The 15609-nt window shown below is 37.2% G+C and overlaps 1 protein-coding gene across 38 annotated transcripts in view; it reads right to left on the reverse strand.

Annotated features, from left to right (window-relative positions):
- Positions 1-15609, reverse strand: part of TENM3 (teneurin transmembrane protein 3) — a 651969-nt gene that overhangs the window by 119646 nt on the left and 516714 nt on the right. For all 38 annotated transcript variants that reach the window (XM_035292578.3, XM_078366209.1, XM_078366208.1 and 35 more), the window contains 5 exons: positions 10209-10423; positions 3685-3895; positions 3212-3313; positions 2826-3020; positions 1549-1749 (listed from right to left, as the gene is read on the reverse strand). In XM_035292578.3, the coding sequence (XP_035148469.1) occupies positions 1549-1749; positions 2826-3020; positions 3212-3313; positions 3685-3895; positions 10209-10423 (924 nt within the window). The remainder of the gene's footprint in view (positions 1-1548; positions 1750-2825; positions 3021-3211; positions 3314-3684; positions 3896-10208; positions 10424-15609) is intronic.

A 15609-nucleotide genomic window follows, 5' to 3' on the forward strand; every position in this document is an offset into this window, starting at 1 on the left:
CATCTTTGCTAATCTTTTATTTGAATTGCTTGAAATCAGAAGTGATCGGGATTTTAGACTTTTTCAGATGCTGTATTATTTGCAGAATACAACCCTCTGGAGCATCCCTAATCTGAAAATACAAAATCTGAAATGCTGCGATGAGCATTTCCCCTAAGCCTCATGTTGGTGCTGAAAAAGTTTTGAATTTGGAGCATTCTGAATTTCAGGTTAGGGATGTTCAACCTATGGAAGTGGTGATAATGGTGGAAGCTGTCTTTAGAATTTATTATCAGCCAGGCTTTGTACTATGTACTTTATGTACATTATTCCCAGTAATTCCCAGAGCATATCTGTGAAGAGTGTCCCATGATTTTACAGATGAGTAAACTGAGGCATATAGCAATTTGCCTAAGGTCACGTAGCTATTAAGGAGTACAGATTGGATGTGAATTCACACATCTGACTTCACAGTCCATGCTCTTAAGTACTTTGTAATACTGTTCTCCTAGCCAAAAATTATACCTTTACCCAGACTGCCATCATTAAATAAATGTTAATACAAGTCTCCTTGAAAACTCTAAAAACTCATTAAGTTAGAATCACTTCTCTGAATGTCCACTGAATTTAGCATAATATTCCATGTAACACTCGATATAATATTAAACTAGAATGTATTGATTTCTAATTATTTCATATGTATTCATCTTATCTTCCCAATTAAACTGTAATCTTCCACACTAGAATGGCATCTTCTCAAGCTGTAACTTAGGAGTCATGGAATTAGCTCATGAGTTGCAACCAACATTTGAAAAAAAATAAAATAGACTTGAAAAAAGTCAGTGTGTATCACTTTATAAAATGTTTATTTCAATCATGTGAGTATGAGCATGCATACTTACACTAGGTCATAATGTAAAAATGTATTTAAGATGATTGTCTAAGGTCAAAAAATGAGAAAGCCATTGTTGTAGAGGGCAGACACGGTATGTTGTCTTTAATTCGTACAGGGTCTATCGCAATGCCATGCACACAGTAAGTGCCCAAGAACAACTTGGCTGATTGAGTAAAATGACCTTGCACCATTTTTATTATAATCATATCAGTATGACCGAAAACTCAGTGCTGAACCATTCATACATATCATAATATCTATACATGTATACTCTTTATTCTATCATGTTTAGCCTTATATTGTCAAATGATTTTTTAAAATTCAGGCTTCTCTGTTTATAAGATAATGTGCTTAAATCCCCAAGCTACACTTCAGATTTTAGAGAGGCTAGTTTTGATTAGTAGTTCCATAAAATGAGAGTTAAGAAGATACGGTATCTTATGCAAATGAAAGATTACTCTTCCCCATAATACTAAATTTTAATGACAAATTGGCTAAGCCTGGTTCTTTTTTTATAAGGCAACTACATATCATTACTCTTAGTATTTATTTCTATAAAGAGTCACTTTACAAAAATGCATATTGGGCTTAAAAAGGAGGTTTTAAAAATGAAAATAACATCGTTAGTTCAATCATATTAAGCAATTCGATGGTGGTGCATTTATTAACCTCACCGTTTGAGCAGTCTGAGCCAGTCCAGTTAGGGTCACATGTGCAGGAGCCACTTTCTTGAAGGTATGTTCCGTGACCAGAGCACTGGTCTGGACACATGGTCTTCAGTATTTCACAATTGCTACCTCCCCATCCTGGATTACAATGACATTCCCCATGGATACACACACCGTGATTAGAACACCCAGGGTCTAGACAGTCAGCTGGTGTAAAAAAAAAATTTTTATTAAATCCAGAAGGTATCACAGTGCACGCAGAAAAAAGAATTAAATCCTAATCTAATTTATATGAACATTTTGGATAATCAAATATTTATCTAGCATTTTGAAGACCTTGTTTCTGAAAATGCAAAGAATTATAATACAATAAAGCATTAAGAACCAGCCTAATGCCATTTAGGTAATTGAGACTCTTGCAAGGATTTGTAATTTTCCTGAATTACACACACAAGCTCTTGAGGTTTCAGACTATTGCTCTCTGTTCTGCCTAATCACAGAGTAATAAGTATTGCTTTCTCTATAACAAAATCTGTATCAGCTGACCTGATCCATGACCACTGAGTACTGGCAGCTGTACGGGATCCTCACAGTGTTTCAGAAAGAAATGAGCTGCAGACTCTCTATCCTTCTTAATTCACGTTAATGTGCTTTAGATGACGAGATTTAATTTAGCAATTTGACTCAATAAAACTTTACACTTGTAGGGTCAATGGCCTGAAAATTTAATTCCAGAGACTTAATTGCATTACTTTGTGTGTGCAGATCAATAAAATCAATTTGATTGAAGAACGGAAATGGTGCTTTTTGAAAAAACAATTCACCTGCACTTTACGGTATGGTATCTCAACTCTCATCATTATACACACGCAGCTATGCAACAAATCCATGATGTCATACTTCTTTTCAGTAGAATATGATGTGTACTATTATATCTTTCTAGAGATGTCAAAATGCTAGATTTAGAAGCTGACACCAATGTAAAAAATGATTAAAAATAAAATCAACAGTCTTCTGTTGGGTTCAAGGCACAGAGGTTTGCTTGCTTTCTCAGAGTGAAGCAAAGGAACGATTCACACTACTGAAGAGCAAAGAGGCCCTTTGGTGCTTGTTCTTTTCATTAGTTAAAATGTTAATACAACAATGCATTCATAAATATGGATTTTCACAATCGCTTTCAAAAAGAAGCCTGTAACAAGAGATCTGCCAAACTAAAGATTACAGACATAATCTGTTTCTTTATGAAGATAACAACAGACTTCTGTAAATATTGACATGTTTACCTTCTTCACAATTTTCTCCTTTGTATCCTGAGTTGCAAGCACAAGAGCCCATGATACAAATCCCACGACCCCCACACTGCGGGTCAATACACTGGGTAGTCGGCACATCACACTCGGTGCCCTTCCAGCCGCTGAAACAGAGGCAGCGGCCCTTGGAGTACTGCCCGTTGCCACTACACAACACTGGACAGGCCGCTGTGAAACAAGACACGACAGAAGAATTACAGCCACATTTTCCATCAGGCTTCCGAAAGAAAAGGCACATCGCTGGAACAAGCAATATGCCAGTTTTCCCCCCTTTCTTTCCTGTCTTGGTAGTTTTCAGAATTACTTGTGTTTCTACAGCTTATTTATATCGGCTTAAGAGAAAAATCTCACTTGCATACCTCTTGAACAATCCGGACCCAGAAATCCTGGAAAACAATGGCAAGTTCCAGAAACGCATTCTCCATTTCCATGGCAATTTCGGGGGCACTCCACCACAGACTCTGAAGAAAAGAGAAAGAAGGAACACTTGTTGTATAGCCTGCCTCTTGCAGAAGCTGAACGGTGTCACTTTGATCTCCATTTATGCTAGATAATTTGAACAGTAGTGCAAAGCACTGTCACTTCAAATGCAGATTTGAAAGTGTTTCCTTATGTATTCTCCTCTCCCAAGCTAATTCCAGATGCTATCTTCTCCCAGTACTTCAAAGTTTGTCACATATTCACAAATAAAGGGTTTAAAAATAATTCTCACATTTTACCAGGGCTTTAATACCCTAGGAATTACCCCAAATTGGTACGGATAATTTAGTTTCTATTAAACATGGCGTTTAGGCTGTGGCCTGGAAAATGCTGCTTTGAAGTCTATTCTTACCTATAACAATGGTATTAAAAGACACCTGCTCTGCATTTTTCCCATCATTATAAAAAGCCAGATGCCAGATTCCAGAATCCAAGTACTGGATAAAGCCGGCCTCGTGAAGGCTGACGGATCTCGCCTGTCGCCCGGCTCTCTCTGCCTCAAGCAGGCTCCGCTGCTCTCTAGCAATCAGCCTGCTGCCATCCAGGAGCTCCACGAAGTCGTACTGGGGGGAGGATGGGAAAAATAGTCAGCAATATAAAGGGCAGACACTTCTCTCTCTTTTTTTTCTTCAAGCTGGCTTCCTTTGCTCTAACAAATATAATGTTAGAAAGAAGTTCCTGACTGACAGCTCCAAACGGCAGAAGTCTCCTATGAATAGTATTTACAAGGAGGACCAAACTACTGGCCGCATAAGGCTGGATTCAAACATCAGGGACCATTTTTCCCTTATTGGGCAATATGGTTTCCAGGTTTATTTAATTCTGCAGACTGACCAAAAGTTTGATGAGTTAAGGCAGTTTGGGGATACAAACATAAAATCTACATGAACTCACATTTCCAATTCAGAAGACTTATTTTAAATTCATGAATTCTGTAATTAATATATTTAATAGTTGTACATATTTTGAGGGTACATGTGCTATTTTAATTAACATGTATACAGTGTGTAGTGATCAAATCAGAGTAACTGGGGTATCCATCACATCATTTTATCTTTCGTGTTGGGAAGATAACAGTTCTTCTAGTTTTGAAATATACGATAAATTGTTAACCTTAATTTTCCTACTGTACCGCTGACTGCTAGAACTTACTTTCTTCTTTCTAGCTGTATTTTTTGTACCTCTTGACCCACCCCTTTTCATGCCCAATCCCCTCTGCCCTTTCCAGCCTCTGGTATCCATCATTCTACTCTTTCTGCTCATTCACTTTTTCAGCTTCCACATATAAGCAAGAACATACGGCATTTGACTTCCTGTGCCTGGCTTATTTCACTTCACACAATGACCTCCAGTTCCATCCACGTTGCCAGCAACCTTTTTTTAGTTAGACCACAAGATAACCCTGCATGCTCTTCTTCTCTGATTTAACATTCATGTAGCAATAACTATTGCTGAATACTTACTCTGTGCCGGCCTCTCACAGAAACCTAGGGAGGAAGGCTTTAACATCTGCACTTTACAGAGGAAGGAATCTGCATCTTGAGGAACTGTAGCAGGCTCTCAGACATCTGGGAATGGTGGGGCTGGTGTGTGAATTCGAGAGCACTTTGCTGCTCCGTGGGTTTTTACTTGGTTATGGTTAGATTTGGCTTACTCAGATGTAACAAGATGCCTTTACATCTTTGATCTAAACAGTTAAACAAGGCGGGGGTGCTGAAGGGATGGCAATAACAGTAAATGTGCCTTATGATTCTTATAAATAGATCATCATCAAACCTAAGTTTCGTTTTAGTAAAATTAGACATAAACATGGGTGACTGGAGAGTTTAAAAAAGAACTAAAAATATAAAATGTGATTGTTAATATAGTGGGGTAAAATTTTGTAACGAGATAATACAGGGAATTTGAAAGACACTGAAAAGACTTTCCAATGTAGTTTCAAGAATTTTTTTAGGTAACAGCTGTTAAAACTAGAGTGATTCAGCATCTATAGACTGTCATCTAGTTTCATTCTATTCCTGAGATGTGTTTATGGTGGAAACATATGCTAGAGTACTATATACAAAAATTGTTATTATTATAATACTGCATATGTAAATCATAAATATTCTACTTTCTGATAGATTTATTAAATGAAATTCAAGAAAAAGATTATTATAAGAATCTCTTAATCTAATCAAGCTGGAATAAAATTGGTTGTTGGAATTTCTGAGAAACACAGTTAAATAGATTGCCATTTTACTGACCATAGACATCTATTGTTAATATTGGAGAGAATTTGGAATATTCAGTCTCTGACTTATTAAAATTTTTATTTATAAGTAAAAACAGTTTTTTGTTCTTTTGCGTAGTAAAACCGCATTAAAACAGAATTCAGCTGTGAGAGAGACATAAAAACAGGATAACCTGATCAGCAGTCCAAAAAGTTTATTTTCATTTATACCTTACAAGGATGAAAATAATGACTGGTGTGGACACTCGGCCTACAAACATTTGACTGGAATTCTATTCCAGAATCATTGAAGGAGAATTAATTCAGCAGTTTTGAAAGGTGTCTCTGTCTCAAATAAGCCACTCATTTCCTCGTCAGGTTTAAATATTTGCATTTGCATGGCAAAGAGACAGGAAAAAGTTTCTTTTTATGACCCAGTGCATATAAATATTTTTCTCCCCTAACATTAAACACGGTAACTGAAAAAGTGAAAGGGAGGAATTTGGAGTTTTAGCTGGTCTTTCAAGGCAAAATCACAGCCATCACCTTTATCACAGAAATCACCACTTACATCACACTGTGAACAATAAAATAAGGCTGGGGGAGTAGGCATGCCGGTTGGAGGGGAGGAGCTGACGGGTTTTGAGTACCTATCCAATTCTAGGCTCTTCTGCAGGGGTGTTTCACACACGATTTCAGAAGGGCGATTCAAATACCTAAAGAAACACTTCCTACCTTAAAACCATCTGTGTCAAAAATTACCAGATTGCATGGAATGGAAATACTTAATAACCTTTGTTGTTAAGGCATAAACTGGTCACTTAGGGCAAACGTGAATTGTGCCTTGTAATACTTCTAAGATAAAGACACAGATCTACTTTGGGGGAAAAGAGGAGTCTTAGGATCTTATGCTCTTTTTAGGATAAAATTCTTGGGGTTTACTCTTCAATTTCACTACTTTGGGGGAGCCATCATGAAACAAAGCTTATTCTTGATAAAGGTTTCATATAAAGTTAGACAATTTTAGTGCGAAGCCCTGTGAAAGTCATTTTCTTATGATTTAATATTACCAAATATACACACTTTAAAATTCCTAATTTAAAGTTGCTTTAAACTATAATGCATTAACAAGGTCTTCTGGAAAATCAATGGAAGAAAAGTTTGCCCATGTTTATTGTATTAATGCTGATTATCTAATAGACCATTTAAAAACAAATAAATATTATTTCAGGTATCTTGGTTCACTTCTGAACAGTTAGATGATATGTTTATTTTATTGATTTATTTTTTTTTGAGACGGAGTTTCGCACTTGTTTCCCAGGCTGGAGTGCAATGGCGCGATCTCGGCTCACTGCAACCTCCGCCTCCTGGGTTCAGGCAATTTTCTTGCCTCAGCCTCCCGAGTAGCTGGGATTACAGGCATGCGCCACCATGCCCAACTAACTTTTTGTATTTTTAGTGGAGACGGGGTTTCGCCATGTTGACCAGGATGGTCTCGATCTCTTGACCTCGTGATCAACCCGCCTCGGCCTCCCAAAGTGCTGGGATTACAGGCTTGAGCCACCGGATGATATGTTTAATTCAATTCTGTTACTAAAACGATGAGTTCTTAGAATCTATGAATACTTGACTGTGTCCTTACATCAATTCTTTGGTAGTGGCACAGTCTTGCTGTAAATCATTGGAATATAAAGAATAAAGAGATTTTACAGATCATCTGATCCAACTCTTTCATTTCACCAGTGGACACTGAGGTTCAGATAAGTGACTTGTGCAAGGTCACAAAGTCAAAAAGTGGTGAAGGTATGCGCAGATCCCAGCTTTCCAAGTACTATTCCGAAAGAGCCTTCATGCAAATGCACTAAAATGCTGCAGTATACTTAACCACAAGGCTCTGAATTGCTTCCTTAGGCCACTAACTGACCAGGAGAATGAACTGGCATCAGGGAGAAGAAAGCTCAGTGATTCTTGGCTGTAATCAAACGGAGAGTTTTACAAAGGGTCACAGAAACTGTGAAGGCTCAAGCAACTATTCTGAATGGCTGGCCAATTTTAATTATTTCAGGTTGATTTATTTCATGTCCCCCAGAAAGAGAGAAATGTTCCATTTGGGCTGCTTTATAGAATATTTAGTGTTTAAACACTGAACTCAGAAAGAGTTGTTTGCTCTTCTGATCTTGAATAAACCACAGGCAGGAACTATAATAACTGTGAAGCTTAAGAAAATGCATAACCTACTTAAACACATACATTGTGGTAGAAAAGAAGAGAGGATATCACATGTATTGTGTTTAAACAGTGGGAGGATTATGAGAAAACCTGCAACTGCACCTTTTATTTCTCTAATCTTAAGTGTTATATACAACTTGCAGAGTAAACTAAATCTTTAAATAAACCTTTCAAGTACACAACACAATAGACAATTCTTATCTGAAATTATTTTCTGGAATTTATAAGTTAGCATGTTCACTACTGTGCTCAGCTTAGAGGTGTACTTCTGGAATTATACACAAATAATCACATATGTGGTTTCCATGGGAAAATATTTTTCATATTTCACTGGAAATTGCTATAAATACAACCTGTCTACTATCATTGAAGTTATAGAGGACTTCCATTTAAGAAAATCTGGTTATTATATCCTAGTCAGTATCACCTATAACATGAACTGGAGTCAAATCTAAAATTTAAAATGGTCCAGACTGGCTGGGTGCAGAGGCTCATGCCTGTAATCTTAGCACTTTATGAGGCTGAGGTGGGCAGATCACCTGAGGTCGGGAGTTCAGGACAAGCCTGACCAACATGGAGAAACCTCGTCTCTACTAAAAATACAAAATTAGCTGGGCATGGTGGTGCATGCCTGTGATCCCAGCTACTTGGGAGGGTGAGGCAGGAGAATAGCTAGAACCCAGGAGGCGGAGGTTGCGGTGAGTCGAGATCACGCTATTGCACTCCAGCCTGGGCAACAAGAGCAAAACTCTGTCTCAAAATAAGGAAATAAAATAAAATGGTCCAGATACGGTGGCTCACACCTGTAATTCCAGCCCTTTGGGAAGTTGGTGGGCAGACTGCTTGAGCCTAGGAGTTCAAGACCAGCCTGGGCAATATGGTAAAACCTCATCTCTACAAAAAATACAAAAATTAGCTGGGTAGGGTGACATGTATCTGTAGTCCCAGCTACCCAGGAGGCTGAGGTGGGAGGATCGCCTGAGCCAAGGAGGTTGAGGGTCCGGTGAGATGAGACTGTGCCATTGCACTCCAGCCTGGATGATGGAGTAAGATCCTGCCTCAAACAAAAACGAAAACAAAAACCCCCAAAAACAAACAAAAATATAACATTAAAATTGTGCATTAGTACATTATAAGAAGCATACAATGCATAAGAACCAAATTAACTTTTAATAATATAGACATCAAAAATTTTAAATAGAAAAAATAAATGTACTAAAGCCTGATATTCAAAAATTTCATAGCCATAAAATCATAAATGTATACAAACTAAAGCCACAATTACATTAGAAAAAGCATGTTAAAATCTTCTTACTCATCTTTCTTTAAAGATATAATTTCTTCATTAATATGTGATAACTTTTCTTCATAATTTATGTTCCTAGGTTCTAGAAAATGTATTTCTCACAAAATTATATGATAGAAAGCATGCATAAAAACTGTCCAGTCTTTATTTCATAAATCACACTAAATTAGCAGGAAATTCCCTGGGTAAATAAACTGATTATCAAATATAACTTTAGGCTCATCCAACTATCAATTTTAATTAACCAATTATTACATTTTTCAAATTCCTCTATTTACTAACATAATAGTGGATCTTGGGGAAAGTCTCAGCTCCAGTTTTACGGTAGGTAATTTAAATAACTTCTTTTTGACGTGATGAAACCTATATTAAGTGACAATATCCAATTTACATACCATGACCTGGTACTGTATTAGATTATGAAAATGCCTGTGGAATTGACAGTTGTTTTCCATCTCTCAGTGCCATTGTGAGGGAATTTTTATGCAAGGAAAATGACTTTAAAGTTCTCTGATATTAAGGATATCTGAACTGCTTTGTGTACCACACTAATGTATCAGACTTGGTCATCTCTGAAAGTTCTCCTGCCTCTTTATTTCAGTGTTCTTCATTTCAGATGAGGAACAGTGCTTGAGTTGATAAAGTTCCTGCCATCATATTTATGTTGATGTTCCCATAATTTCTCTACTAAGAGTAAATCTGGCATAAACTAAAAAAAATACATCTTGAACAGAATGAATACATGTTTGAGATGAATACATTATGCATCTATTACATGAAAGGAGTAAGATCGTCTGAAATGATCATAGAATCATTGTGAAACTCTTGGAAAATCCATGATGTTTTATTGGGTGCTCAGATGATGCTCAGTATTCATTTGTGAGCTCAGATGATGCTCACAAAATTCAGTACATTTTAAACAGTCAAATCAGGAAGAAAATACTGTTCTTCCCACGACTGATTCCAAAACCTCAGAATAAGTAACCTCCATTCAAAATTCTTTCTACTGTAGAAAGTCAATTCAAAAGTGGTCAAACAGTTAACCAAACAGCTGAGCTTCAGAAAAAGAATAATTTCAAAATATGCAACTAGCAGTTTTCATTTTATGGATGAGAAAGCCTAGTCTTACCTGAGTATGGGAAGGCGGTAAGCCTTTTCGGCCGTACACGCCGATCAATGCATCCTTCTGAAGAGAGATATTGAATTTAAGAAACTGTGGCTGATCAATAAAGAGCTGTGATCTCCAGAAGATCCCGGGAGGAACCTCTTGAATTGCTCTTCGGCCAATATCAAGTTCTCCGGAATCTATGGTGTTATTTTCTTGTGTAAATCCACCTAATTTTCCTGAATGTAAGAGATCCATTGATGAAGAATAAAAAAATTGTTTTTTAAACAGAAGAAAAAAGGTTTTTAATCTTTTTGAAAAAGTCATTTTTACTAAATGCTCAAGCCATTTCATCTGATAAAGGACTCTCATAAAATTTTCACTGTAGAATTTAGATTATGGTATTTTACTAATTCCGGTTTAGTTCATAAGATATTTAAGTTAAAATCCTTTGACTTCACCCAAGGTATACCTGTTACTAAAGCTATCTTCACACCCACAGTCTTTCTGTTCACTTAAAAAATAATTATCTTACAATTATGTGTCTTGTTATTTCTTGGGAGAGATTAGGTCTGGTACTTATCAGTCATTCTAAACATACTATAACACAGCAAAGTGTAAATTAAGGCAAATGAATTATGGAGATTTCTCAATGAATCCTTCGGCAAACAATAAAACCAATCAATGGCTCAGATTCAGGTAGTTCTATCCAAACTATGTATTAGGATGAATGAAAAATATCAGGTGCTGGCAGAGAGGCAGAGAAGGGGTACTGGGGACATTGTGAGGGGAAAGGAAGGAGGGGTAAGCTTAAGTGCTCACATGGTTTTTGATGTGGGCTGTTACACCCTTTCCTCTTTCTTTGGACCCCCATTTCAAACTCACTTGCAGGCTTAGTGGACCTACGATGTTACTCCTGACTACACTGATCTTTCATCCACAGAAACAAAACCTCTTTGCTCCCTGGATCTCTGCCACCTGTTAAGAGACACCGTCTCTTCACTTCTTGCATGGCTTCCTTCTAGAAAACAAATCCAAGATTCCTCTTTTTGGTATGTTGTTCTCTGTTTCCCTTTTTGCCAAGGTTCCTTCTCAGTTATTCTGATGGGGGCCGTGATAGAAGTTCTGCAATTTGCCGTAAGTGGAAATATAACCACAGTGTCTCTTATGCAGATGGGTCCATGAAGGCTGAGGCACAGAATGAAACTGGATAAATTACCTTCTATCAGTTCAGCCTTTTTACACGGATGACACTAGCAGAGTGAGGGGGGAGGATCACTTGAGCTCGGGAGTTAAAGTTCAGCCTGGGCAACATAGTGAGACCCCCGCCTCTTAAAAAAAAAGTGGTAACAATGTTGACTTACTACCAACTTTGTCTTTTTTTTTTTAAAACATTAAACTGTTAATTAGAAATGTAAAGGATGTCATTTTAAGTCTGAGAGCTGTAAACTGTCTTATCTCAGTGATAGAGGAGTCTTCTGACTATCTTGAAGAGTCACCAGTTTAACACTGAGTTCATTTTTACTGAGTGTTTGCTAGGGGCAGCATGTAGGTGATTTAAAAAAGTATAAACCAAAGAGTAGAACCTTAGAGATGATTTAATGTGACTTCCATAGCTTCCGCCATCAAGTAGTAATTACCTGGCTGGGGAGACAATACCCCCAAACTGATAAATTAAGTGAGACCCTAAAGCAATATATGAATAGAGGTCAGAGAAAGGCACTGTCACTGCAGGCTGGAGGTTGGGAGATTTCACAGTAGTTAAGTTTTGTGGTAAACTTTGAGGGACTGGTAGGATACAGTTTCTTGATTTGGGATAAACATTGCCATGACAAGCATGGCAGTAGAACTTGACAGGTGTTAGGCTGGTGCTCAACAGGAAAATCCATCTGGCTAGAAAAGAAAACTAGTTTTGGAGTCAGACAAACCTGGGTTTGAATCCTGGCTCTGCCAACAATTAGCTGTGTGACCTTAAGGAAGATACTAGGCCTCGTCTAGAAAATGGGGAGAGTAATGTAATCACTGCACTGTTATAAGGATTACATGAGGTTTGACACATCCAGTGCAGGTTGCAGTGTTTGGCTCTCAGGATGTATTGAATGGATTTTCCATGGGAGTGAGCGGGGATAAGGTTGGGAAGGGAAATGGGATCCATTTGTGGAGGGCCTTGAATAACAGGTCCAAGAATACGATCTTTATACTTTATGCTAGGGTTTTTTTTGTATTTTTACTCTATCAGAGAGTGTTATGACACCCTTTTCCCTGAAGATGTATATATTTACTAGCAGTCTGTTATATGCATGTCATTTATGGTATGTTTTGAAATAGATACTTGAAGACTTACTATGAGAAAATTGCATTTCAATGCCAGAATCACACTTATTCTTATGTGGTGGTGGGGTGTGTACAACCAAGAGAAGCAGAATTGAAGATTACTAAGGAACAGGACCTGCAATCACAGACCCAGTTTATAGCCGATAAGCTCTGCAGCAATTCACAAAAAATTCACACTTACAGATAAATGTGGGGTTTGAGGGAGAGTACGTCACTAGCAAATGTCAGAATTGCTTCCACCTGGACTAAGGCAGCCTACATGACACATGTATCATCAGTTGCAAAGGATAGCTATAGCTAAATGGAGACCCATTAAAGGTTCTGAGCAGGCTAAAGGTGAAATGGAATCACTGTTTCAAGAGCACTACTGTGCAGTAACTGTGGGAAGCCTGGAAATGGAGAGATGAGTGGGGACACAGCTGCAATAATCCAGGTATGAGACAGAAGAGGGTTGTACAAGAAAACCCAGTACAAAGGGATTATTGATAACCTCACTTCCTCTCTTCTTTACCAGTGTTCACAACCAGGGAAGCTAGCAGGTCTATTTTTCTGGAACCAATTAGCAATATAAAATGATCTACGGAATAAAATTTCCACACTGAGTTACAGTAGTCCTTGTAATTTTTCACATATCAACTCTTAGATTATAAACTGTGCACCATTCATAGGACTCCAAGTATTTATTTTACTATAGTAATACTTGTTCATTTCAGCAAAATTAGAACATACAAATAAAAAGAGAAAAAATATACAATGTTACTACTTAGAGAGTTTATTTTGCTTTCTATCTAAATAGACGTCTTACTTTATTCAGAAATTTTTAAATATTTGAGACCAATTTCTACTTTGCATTTAGGAAGCTTCTGCAAAGGAACCAATCTCATATATCTGGTTTGGTCTTCTACCCAGGCCGCTCAAATGCTCTCCTTATCAGTAATAAGGCTGTTCTGCTTTTTTTTTTTTTTTTTATCATTCATGTGCTCACTGGAGTCATGCTTCTATAATTGCTTTTAAAAACTTTTCCTTTGCACTCATCAGCCTGGCAAACCGTTTGGTGCAGGAGGCATAGCTTTCAGCCTGTCTCATCTTTTGTCATGTCTTCCCCACTAAGCTTAATCATTTCTAGCTTTTGACTTAAACCGAGAGACGTGTGATTCTTCCTTTCACTTGAATACTTAGAGGCCACTGTAGCGTTATTGATTGGCCTAATTTCAATACTGTTGTGTCTCAGGAAATAGGGAGGCCCAATGACAGAAAGACGGTTGGGGATGCTGGTCACAGAGCAGTCAGAACACACACGTTTATTAAGTTGGCTGTCTTGTGTGGGTGTCGTTTTGGCACCCCAAAATGATTAAAAGAGTAACATCAGAGATCACTGATCAAAGATACTGTAACAGATCTAATAATAAATAAAAAGTCTGAAATACTGTGAGAATTATCCAAACGCAATACAGAGACACGAAGTGAGCAATGCTATTGGGAAAATGGTGCCCACAGACTTGCTTGACGCAGGGCTGCCACAAACATCCAGTTGAAGTGTAAGAGAATGAGATTTTCCTGTAATACGATGAAAGCATTATAAAATTTTCATATCAACAGTGAATTAATATGGACAACAGTTCCATTTTCCACCCCATTCTGAGTATACCAAACTAAACAAAGTAACGCTAAGTAGGAAAATAACAGTTAAAATTACCAGTATTTTGCTAAGCCTTGCTAAAGTCTTTTTTGGTATCCTATACAGAAGCCGGGTAAAGGTTTAGTTTTAACAACAGTGTAATAAATCTTTTTCAAAGTAGGTAGTTGCTGATTCTTTGCTTTCAGTAAAACTAAAAGAGAAATATGACAGACCTGTAGCTTATAGACTCAACATATTTTTTGGAAATAGATCACAATGTGATTTTTGACATACGACTAATAAGAATGTCAAATAACTGAACAACACTTAAAAAAATCCTTCCACGGTCGTTTACTTATTTTGTAGCAAGATTTCTTTTGTTTATATTGATAAGAAAGGAAAACAAGATTAGAATTGAAACCTGAATTTTGTTTTATTCTTGTAGGGAATATTCATCTATGAATATATAAGCTATTTGAAAAAGGTCCCCATTCATCTCAGAGAGATGAATATATTCAAGACATTTTCACTTTTTATATTTCAAATTATCAAAATGTTCAACACATTTATATAAGAATTAGGTTGCTTTCAGTCAAATGTGAACAACTAATCATTGTAAGCATAATTCAATATAGGAAAACAGGTTTTTAAAAACATTATTATATGATCTTAAAAAATGAAAAAGTAATTTAAATTTGTGAAGCCATTTTAAGGGGTCACTAAAACAAAATATTTTGAAGCCCACTCATCTATTCTAGCTTTTCCCATGAAATATGAATCTCATCTTTAAAGTACCCATCAACTTCTATTTGCTTCAAGTTATTACACTATTTAGAATGAATTTATCTTGAATTAGTCTTAGAATGTGTCTTTTCTAAAAGGTAGCTGCAGACCTGACCTCTCATTCTAATCAGTGATGTAGAGATATAAGGACATCACTGATCTTTCTCTGCAAAATCCACTGAAACGGCAGCTTGGATTAGCATAGCCTTTCTGTGGAAGCCTCTGGTTTGAATTTCAGGGGACTAGGGTTTTGTGAAGGGGCTTTGTCTTTAACTTCTACGCCGCTGCTTTTCAAGCCACAGCCCTTCTCTCATTTGACCAAGTCAAGTGTGTTCATTCCTGTTAGCATTTTCAAATGCTCTTTATTGATGGTAAACACACGTGGAAGTCAGTGAGCCATTAACATAGTTTGGTAAACTTGTAAATACTTGTACATCCTTTTCCTCTGAAGCTCATCAGTCCTCTTACATAAAAGCCTGGACACAGAAGTCTTTCATCATGTCCTGAATTCCAGAAAACTTTGGCTTCAGAAGAAATAAAAAAAGAAGGCCAGTTCTAGGGCTCTCTATCCTCCCTTACTGAGATCACTACATCCATAAAGCCCTAGACCCTGAACCTGGGAATGATCATAGGAAACACTAAGGTTGTCTGTAGGTTTCACTAAAAGAAAAAGGAGGAAAACTGGAGGAA

The sequence above is a fragment of the Callithrix jacchus genome, chromosome 3, assembly GCF_049354715.1.
Source record: "Callithrix jacchus isolate 240 chromosome 3, calJac240_pri, whole genome shotgun sequence".
In the NCBI taxonomy this organism is placed as follows: domain Eukaryota; kingdom Metazoa; phylum Chordata; class Mammalia; order Primates; family Cebidae; genus Callithrix; species Callithrix jacchus.